The sequence below is a fragment of the Phalacrocorax carbo genome (assembly GCF_963921805.1).
Source record: "Phalacrocorax carbo chromosome 31 unlocalized genomic scaffold, bPhaCar2.1 SUPER_31_unloc_2, whole genome shotgun sequence".
In the NCBI taxonomy this organism is placed as follows: Eukaryota; Metazoa; Chordata; class Aves; order Suliformes; family Phalacrocoracidae; genus Phalacrocorax; species Phalacrocorax carbo.
In genome coordinates this window covers 1-8985 of record NW_026990240.1, presented here as the reverse complement: position 1 = coordinate 8985, position 8985 = coordinate 1, and the positions used below count along the sequence as shown (strand labels likewise).

General features: G+C 69.3%; 1 protein-coding gene across 1 annotated transcript; it reads right to left on the bottom strand.

The window, feature by feature from the left end:
* Positions 1–1384: 1384 nt before the first annotated feature.
* On the bottom strand, positions 1385–4213 carry PPP1R14A (protein phosphatase 1 regulatory inhibitor subunit 14A). The gene is made up of 4 exons (XM_064439751.1): positions 3915–4213; positions 2098–2178; positions 1962–1994; positions 1385–1654 (listed from the first exon to the last, which is right to left on the bottom strand). The coding sequence occupies exons 1-4, from the start codon at positions 4125–4127 to the stop codon at positions 1556–1558; spliced, it is 426 nt and encodes a 141-aa protein (XP_064295821.1). The 5' UTR covers positions 4128–4213; the 3' UTR covers positions 1385–1555.
* Positions 4214–8985: the final 4772 nt, after the last annotated feature.

The following is an 8985-nucleotide window of genomic DNA, read 5'->3' as shown; positions in this document are numbered from 1 at the left end:
GGTTTGGGATGTCTGGGGGGGCTTTTGGGGTGTCTGGGGGGGCTTTTGGGGTGTCTGGGGGGTTGGGGGTGTCTGGGGGGGGTTGGGGTGTCTGGGGAGGGTTGGGGGTGTCTGGGGGGGCTTTGGGGGCGTCTGGGGGGGTTTGGAGTGTCGGGGGGTTTGGGGGTGTCTGGGGGGTTTTGGGGTGAATGGGGGTTTGGGGGTGTGTGTTTGGGATTTTGGGGTGAATGGGGGGTTTTGGGGTGTCTGGGGGGTTTTGGGGTGAATGGGGGTTTGGGGGTGTGTGTTTGGGATTTTGGGGTGAATGGGGGGTTTTGGGGTGTCTGGGTGGGGTTTGGGGGTGAATGGGGGTTTGGGGTGAATGGGGGGGTTTTGGGGTGAATGGGGGGGTTTGGGGTTGCAGGAGGGGTTTGGGGTGTCTGGGGGTTTGGGGGTGTCTGGGGAGTTTGGGGTGAACGCATGGGGTTTCGGGGTGTCTGGGGGGTTTCAGGGGTGCAGGTGGGGGGTGGGGGTGCTCCTGGGGATTTGGGGGTGCAGGTGGGGGAGCGTTTGGGATTTCTGGGGCTGCATCGGGGGGGGGTGCCTGCGTATTATGGGGTCCCCAGGGTTGCCTGTGGGGTTTTCGGGGGTCCCCCCACAGTGGGGTGCGGGGGGGGGGGTGTCTCGGGGCAGCACCCCAACATGCGCCCCCCCCCCCCCCCCCCCCCCCCGGGGAGGACACTCAGGGCACCTGATCCCTCCTCCATGGGGTGCCCCCCAAGTGCAGCAGCCCCCCAGTATCTTTTGGGGTACAGGTTGTGCCCCCCCACCCCCCCGTACCCCCAGACCCCCCCCATAACCCCCCCAGTACTCCCAGTTCCCCTCTCCCAGTACCCCCCCCCCGCCCAGTATTGCCCCATTCCCAGGCAATAAATGATTGGGCGGGAGCAGCACCCCACTTTTGGGGGGGGTCATGGCCCCCCGGGAGCTGGGGGGGGATGGGGGGGGCACTTCCTGCCCAGATGTTCCCAACATCTGGATCCTTCTATAAACAGCTGGGGGGGGGGGGCTGGGAACGGGGCAGCTCATCACAGCAGTGACCCGAACTTGGGGGGGGATTTGGGGGTGCGGTTTCAGGGGTGTCCCCACTTTTTTGGGGTGGGGGGTGTCGTGTGTGTCCCCCACCCCCACCCGTGTCCCCCCCACGCCCCTCCCCCCCCCCCTGTGACCCCCCCCCGGGCCGGAGCGATCGGGCTGATGCCTAAATATGGAGCTGGAGGAGGGAGGCGGGTAATGGGGGGGGGGGCTGGTTTGGGGGGGCCCCACTCGGGGGGGGGGGGGAGCCCGCTCTTAGTGGGTCCCCATATTTTTTGGGGGGGGTCCCACCACATGCCACCCCCACCCATGAGGCACAGCGAGGTTTTATTCTGGGGGTGGGGGGAGGATTTACACGGTGGGTGGGTTTAAATACTGTACAGTGGGTGCTGGGGGGGCAGTTATGGGTGCTGGGAGTGGGTGACACCCCCCCCCACCACCCCCACGGTCGCGGGGGGGGGGGGGTCACGGGGGGGGGGGGTCACGGAGTGGGGGGGTTGGGGTCCTCCGGGCTGGGTCTCTGTAGGACTTGTTGTTTCGGGAGCCCCTTGAGTTGGGTGAGGAGTTCCCGTATGAAATCCTGCTTGGGAAAGAAAAAAAGGGGGGGGGGATAAAATAAAGGGGGGGAGGGGCTAGTTAGGGGCCCCCCCAAAAAAATCCCCCCCCCGCACCCGCCGGAGATAAGCGGGGAGGAAAAGGCCCCCCGGAGGAAGCCGGAGCTGAATATTTTTGCCTTTTAAAGCCCGGTTGGAGCCGCCGGAGCCGGGAGAACATGAAGGGGGAGGGGGCGGTTGGCAGCGTGTCCCCCCCCACGCGTGTCCCCCCCCCCCCACGCGTGCCCCCATCCCCCATTGCAGACCCCTCCCCCCCCCCCCGTGGGTGCGTACCTCGGTGTCGGCGGTGCACGACCTCAGGATGCCCTGGATGGGGGGATGGGGGGGGAGGTGGGGGGGGGGGTCGTGTGTGGCCCCCCCCCCTCAAAACTCGCGTGGGGTGCCCCCCCCGGCCCCCCAAACACCCCACCTGCAGCTTCTGGGCTCGTTCCTCGTCCGTCTCCAGCTCCAGGAGGTCGTCGATGTTCACCTCATCCGGCATCTCCCCCTCCTGCCATGGGGGGGGTGTCCCTGGGTGTCCCCAAGGCCACCGGGACCCCCACGCGTGGGGGGGGGGGCTGGAGTGTCCCCCCCCAACCCTCCGTGCACCCTAAGTGTCCCCAACCCCTCCCCATGTGGGTCCTGGGTGGCCCCGAGTTTCCACGCCCCCCCCCTCCCCCCACGATGGGTCCCCAGCCCCTCCCACGTGGCCCACGCGTGTCCCCAGACTCCCCCCCCCCCGCATCTCCTGCGTGTCCCCAACCCCCCCACGCGTGTCCCCAACCCCCCCCCGCCCCTCCACGCGTGTCCCCAAACCCCCCCCGCCTCTCCCAGGCACCCCCAACCCCCCCACGCGTGTCCCCGACCCCCCACCGCATCTCCTGCGTGTCCCCAAACCCCCCCCGCCTCTCCCAGGCACCCCCAACCCCCCCACGCGTGTCCCCGACCCCCCACCGCATCTCCCAGGCACCCCCAACCCCCCCACGCGTGTCCCCAACCCCCCACCGCATCTCCCCAACCACCCTGCGTGTCCCCAAACCACCCCCGCGTGTCCCCAAACCACCCCCCCGCATCTCCCACGTGTCCCCAGCCCCCCCGCGTGTCCCCAAACCCCCCCCCGCCTCTCCCAGGCACCCCCAACCCCCCACCGCATCTCCCCAACCCCCCCACGCGTGTCCCCACCCCCCCCCCCCCAAAGCGTGTCTGTCCCCCCACCCCGGGGGTCCCTCCGTGTCGCTCCCACGGGGGACCGGGTCCACTATAGCGGGGGATGGGGGGGAGCCCCCGGGCCGGGGCCGAGCATCCCGCGTGGGACCCCCACTCGGGACCGGCGCCCTGAGGTCCCGCTGCCGCCCCCGGGCGCTGCCCGCCCCGTCCCGGGCCCGGGGTCACCCGTGGGTCCCACCCAGCCGCGCCCGGCACCAACCGGGACCCGCCCCCCCCCCGCCCCGCTCCCGTTACCGGGCGCCCCCGGGGGGGCTGCAACCGGCCCCCCGCCCCGCTCCCGTTCCCGGGCGCCCCCGGGGGGGGCTGCAACCGGCCCCCCGCCCCGCTCCCGTTACCGGGCGCCCCGGGGGGGGCTGCAACCGGCCCCCCGCCCCGCTCCCGTTACCGGGCGCCCCGGGGGGGGTCTCCCGCCGGGCCCCCCGCCCCGCTCCCGTTACCGGGCGCCCCCGGGGGGGGCTGCAACCGGCCCCCCGCCCCGCTCCCGTTACCGGGCGCCCCCGGGGGGGGCTGCATCCGGCCCCCCGCCCCGCTCCCGTTACCGGGCGCCCCCGGGGGGGGCTGCATCCGGCCCCCCGCCCCGCTCCCGTTACCGGGCGCCCCGGGGGGGGTCTCCCGCCGGGCCCCCCGCCCCGCTCCCGTTACCGGGCGCCCCGGGGGGGGCTGCAACCGGCCCCCCGCCCCGCTCCCGTTACCGGGCGCCCCGGGGGGGGTCTCCCGCCGGGCCCCCCGCCCCGCTCCCGTTCCCGGGCGCCCCGGGGGGGGTCTCCCGCCGGGCCCCCCGCCCCGCTCCCGTTACCGGGCGCCCCGGGGGGGGCTGCAACCGGCCCCCCGCCCCGCTCCCGTTACCGGGCGCCCCGGGGGGGGCTGCAACCGGCCCCCCGCCCCGCTCCCGTTACCGGGCGCCCCCGGGGGGGGCTGCAACCGGCCCCCCGCCCCGCTCCCGTTCCCGGGCGCCCCGGGGGGGGTCTCCCGCCGGGCCCCCCGCCCCGGTGCCGCTGGGGGCGCCGGTGCCGGCCGTACCCGCCCCCGGTAGAGCTCCTCGAGCCGCCCGTCGATCCACTGCTCGGTGTCCAGCCGCCGCTGCAGCTCCCGCCGGTTGTACTTGACGGTGGCCCGGGCCGGTCGCCGCTGGAGCCCGGGGCTGCGGGCGGGGGGCTGCGGGCGCCGGGTGCCGGGGGGGCGGCCCGGGGACCCCCCCCGCCCCTGCCGCCGCCCCACGCGGTTCGCCGCCATCGCTCGGGACGCGGGGCCGGGGCGGCCGGTGGCTATAGGGGGCGGGGGGGAGGGGGCGGCTATAGGGGGCGGGGGGGAGGGGGCGGCTATAGGGGGCGGGGGGAGCGGCGGGAGGTGGCTATGGGGGCGGGGGGAGCGCGGCAGCCGGCGGCTATAGGGGGCAGGGGAGGGGAGGTGGCTATAGGGGCGAGAGGGGGGGAGGTGGCTATAGGGGGCGAGGGGGGGGAGGTGGCTATAGGGGGCGAGAGGGGGGGAGGTGGCTAGAGCGAGGGGGGAGGGGCCAAGAGATGGCGGGGGGAGGGGAGGGAGGGCGGTGCCGGGGAGATCCCCTCCGCGCCCCCCCTATAGCGCCCACATAGGGCCCCTTTAACCCTATAAAGACTATAAAGCCCCATAGCGCCCACACTCCCCTAACCCTATAGACCCCATAGCGCCCCATAGCATCCTATAGCACCCACAACTCCCCTGACCCTCTAGACCCCATAGTGCCCCATAGCACCCACAGCTCAGCTCCCCTGACCCTATAGCCCCCTATAGTGACCCATAGCATCCACAGCTCAGCTCCCCTAACCCTATAGACTACATAGTGCCCCACAGCACCCACAGCTCAGCTCCCCTAACCCTATAGACTACATAGTGCCCCACAGCACCCACAGCTCAGCTCCCCTAACCCTATAGCCCCCTATAGCACCCACAACTCCGCTGACCCTATAGACCCCATAGCACCCACAGCTCCCCTGACCCTATAGCCCCCTATAGCACCCACAACTCCGCTGACCCTATAGACCTCATAGCACCCCTATAGCACCCACAGCTCCCCTGACCCTATAGACCCCATAGCACCCACAACTCCGCTGACCCTATAGACCCCATAGCGCCCCTATAGCACCCACAGCTCCCCTGACCCTATAGACCCCATAGCACCCACAGCTCCCTATAGCCCCTATACCGCCCTCTAGCTCCGCCTCCCCACGGGGCGGGGCGCAGCTCTTTTTCCCGCGCCGCATGCAAACGAAGGGGCGGGGCCGGGGCTCGGCGGCAGGGTGGAGCTTGGCTGCGGGGGAGGCGCTTAGAGGCGGGGGCGTGGCTTTGGCTGAGGGGCGCGGCTTAGCTCGGGGCGGGGCTTAGAGGCGGGGCGGGGCCTGGCGGCGGGGCGCGGCGGGGCGCGGCGGGGCGGGGCGCACCTGTGTGACGCAGGCGGGCGGGCGGGCGTGGCGCACCTGTGTGACGCAGCGGCGGCGGCCATGGCGGCTGGGCGGCTCCTCCCGCTGCTGCTCCCGCTGCTGCTCCCGCCCGGCCCCGCCGCCCCCAGCGGGGCCCCCCCGACCGGTAACGGCCGCCCCCTCCCCCGGGGGGGGCAGCGGGGGGGGGGAGGGGGGGGGCTTTGGGGGCCTCCGGGCGGGGGGTGGGTTGCGGCCTCCCGCGGGCCTCTGGAGGGGGGGGATCCGGAGGGGGGGGTCGCGGCTTTTAGGGGTCCTGAGGGGTCCGGGCCCTCGGGGGGGTCCCTGGGAGGGTTTGAGGGGGGTCCCCGCCTTGAGGGAGGGGCGTGGTTTTGGGGGGGGTCTCTGGGGGTCCTGACTCTCGGGGGGTCCCTGGGAGGGTTTGAGGGGGGTCCCCGCCTTGAGGGAGGGGCGTGGTTTTGGGGGGGGTCTCTGGGGGTCCTGACTCTCGGGGGGTCCCTAGGAGGGCTTGAGGGGGGTCCCCGCCTTGAGGGAGGGGCGTGGTTTTGGGGGGGTCTCTGGGGGTCCTGACTCTCGGGGGGTCCCTGGGAGGGCTTGAGGGGGGTCCCCGCCTTGAGGGAGGGGCGTGGTTTTGGGGGGGTCTCTGGGGGTCCTGACTCTCGGGGGGTCCCTGGGAGGGCTTGAGGGGGGTCCCCGCCTTGAGGGAGGGGCGTGGTTTTGGGGGGGTCTCTGGGGGTCCTGACTCTCGGGGGGTCCCTGGGAGGGTTTGAGGGGGGTCCCCGCCTTGAGGGCGTGGCTTTGAAGCTTCCTGAGGGGCGAGTTGTTGGTTGGGGGGGGGCGATCTCTGGGGGTCCTGAGAGGGTCCTGACCTTCGGTGGGTCCCCGCCTTGAGATGGGGGGCTCTGAAGGCTACTGAGGGGGAAGTTGTGGTTTTGGGTGGGGTCTCTGGGGGTCCTGAGGGGGTCCCAACCTTTGGGGGGGTCCCTGCCTAGAGGTGGGGTGCTCTGAAGGCTCCTGAGCGGGAAGTTGTGGTTTTGGGGGGGCCCTGGGGGTCCTGAGGCGGTCCCGACCCTCGGGGGCATCTCTGGGAGGGTTTGGGGGGTGTCTCTGAAGGCTGCGGGGGGGTGGGGGGCTGTGGTTTTGGGGGGGGGGTCTCTGAGGAGGTGCCGACCCTCAGGGGCTCCCTGTGAGGGTTTGAGGGGGGTCCCCGCCTTGAGGGGGGGGCTCTAATGGCTCCTGAGGGGGAAGTTGTAGTTTTGGGGGGCTGTCTCTGGGGATCCTGAGGGGGTCCCGACCTTTGGGGGTTCCCTGGGAGGGTTTGGGGGGGCGGGCTCGGGGGGGGGGCTCTAAAGGCTCCTGAAGGGGAGGGTTGTGGCTTTGGGGGTGTCCCTGAGGGGTCCTGACCTTTGGGGGGGGGCTCTGAAGGCTCCTGAGGGGTTTGGGGATGGGCTCAGGGGGGGCTCTGAAGGGCCCTGACATTTGGGGGTGTCCCTGCCTTCGGGGGGGCTCTGAAGGCCCCTAAGTGGGTTCGTGGCTTTTGAGGGGGGTGTCTCGGAACCCCTTTTGGGGAGGGGGGCAAGTTATGTGGGGTTGTGCCCTTTTGGGGGGCTGGGGGGGGGGCGCACGTGACCTTTAGGGTCTGAGTGGGGTCACGGCCTCGAGGAGTGACCCTGGGTCTCGGGGGGGGGTGTGTCTCTAAATCCGGGGGGGGGCCCTTTGGGGAAGGGCGGCTCTGGGGGCGGCTCTGCTGCCACTTCTCCAGGAAGAACCTGTTCCTTTTTTTGTTGATTTAACCCCAAAATGGCTAATTGTTGGTTCCCTTTTTTTTCCAGGGCGGGGGGGAGGGAGGGAACTGCCCCAGCGTCTCCGGTTTGGGGGGGGGGGGAGTTTAAAAAAGGGGGTTCGCCCCCCCCAACCCAACAAATGTCCTCCTTGCCAGGAGGAGACCCAGACCAAGCCCTCCCCGGGGCTGGTTTTGGGGTAGTTTCAGGAGTTTTCAAGCCTGGGGGGTGCAATTGGAGCCCCCCCCACCATGGTTGGAAGCTCCGTCCTGTCCCCCCCCTCCCCCCCCCCCAGCCAAAAACGGGGCTCCCGCTAATCCGGGGTTACCCCGGAGCCCCCGAGGGGGCGCGTTCGCTGGGATCGACGTAAACAGGAAACGACTTGCACTTTTAATCCCGGCTCGTTACCCCGGCGCCTTAACGAGGACGGAAATTGGGGCCCCCCCGGCTGCGGGAGCCCGATCCCGCGGGGAGTTCTCTCGTCCTGAGCCAAAAATGTGGCTTTTGGGGCTGCTGTTTTATTTTTATTTTTAAACATATTTCATCACTTTCAGCCAGAAATCGGGTCCCAGCTGGATAATATTGCGGCAAACTTGGGCAAATCCACCAGCTCGAATTTAGGGATTTAGGCTGGGTTTTTGGCTCAAGCAGGAAGTTTCTGGGTCTTTGGTTTATTGTTATTACCTGGGGGGTTTAGTCGGGGGTCGGGTTTATCTGGGGTCCAGTTTGTCGGGTTTAGTTGGGGGTTGGTGGGGTCTGGCAGGGTTTAGTCAGGAGTCGGGTTTAGTCGGGTTTATCTGGGGTCCGGTTTGTTGGGTTTATTTGGGTTTAGTCAGGGGCTGGCCAGGTTTAGTCAGGGGTCGGTTTATCTGGGGTCCGGTTTATTGGGTTTACTTGGGTTTAGTTGGGTTTAGTCAGGGATCGGCCGGGTTTATTCGGGGTTCGGGTTTAGTCAGGTTTATCTGGGGTCCAGTTTGTTTGGGTTTGGGTCGGGTTTAGTCGGGGATCGGCCGGGTTTAGTTAGGGTCGGGCTGGGTTTAGCTGGGGGTCTGGTTTAGTGTTGTTTATCTGGGGTCTAGTTTGTTGGGGTTTACTTGGGTTTAGTGGGGTTTAGCCGGGGGTCGGGATGGGCTGGGTTTAGCCGGGGGTCAGGCCAGGTTTAGCCGGGGTCCGGTTTAGTCGATTTGTTGATATTACTCAAGTCTGTTCCCATTATTCGGTTAATTATTTATTACCCCGGTCGATCTGCCTTTGCTCCGGCGCCGGCGCCCAGCTCGCTGCCCAGGGGGCCGCCAGCGGGGGGGTGGTGGTTTCTGGGGGAGAAAAACCTCATTTTTGGGGCTCTGCCTTGCGCCAGGAGCCGGTAAATCCCTTCCCGGCCCGGGAGGTGGCGCCCGCGCCCCCAGAAACGTGGGGCGCGGGGGCTGCGGCCGGGGGGCGTCTCACGGGGGCGTCTCACGGGGGGTCCCCTCGCGGCAGAGCCCTGCTCGCTGCCGTGCTGGTGGGACGGTGCCGGGCCTCGGTGCCGCGTGGTGGTTCAACGGCTCCGCCGGCTCCTGCCAAAGCTTCGTCTACGGCGGCTGCGACGGCAACGCCAACAACTTCCCGACGGAGCGGGACTGTCGGCAGAGCTGCGCCCCGGCAGCGGGTGAGGCGCGGGCGCGGGGGCAGCCCCTTGTCCCACCCCCCCGGGGAGCCGGCGCGGGGGGCTCTAGCGCCGACTCTGGCGGCAGACGCCCCAAAATCACCCACCCAGTTGGGTTAAATTGACTGTTTTGGTGCCGAATTCCCCCAAATCACCCACCAACTTGGATAAATTTACTGTTTTGGTGCCAAAATAACCCACCAACTTGGATAAATTTACTGTTTGGTGCCGAATTCCCCAAATCACCCACC

Bases quoted from the DNA above. Each gene is read 5' to 3' on its own strand.
- PPP1R14A (XM_064439751.1), bottom strand. From the start codon at position 4,127: ATGGCGGCGAACCGCGTGGGGCGGCGGCAGGGGCGGGGGGGGTCCCCG. The intron at 1,995-2,097 runs GTGGGGTGTTTG...CCCCCCATCCAG, and splicing joins AACGAGCCCAGAAGCTGCAG to GGCATCCTGAGGTCGTGCAC. The intron at 1,655-1,961 runs GTACGCACCCAC...TTTCCCAAGCAG, and splicing joins CGTGCACCGCCGACACCGAG to GATTTCATACGGGAACTCCT.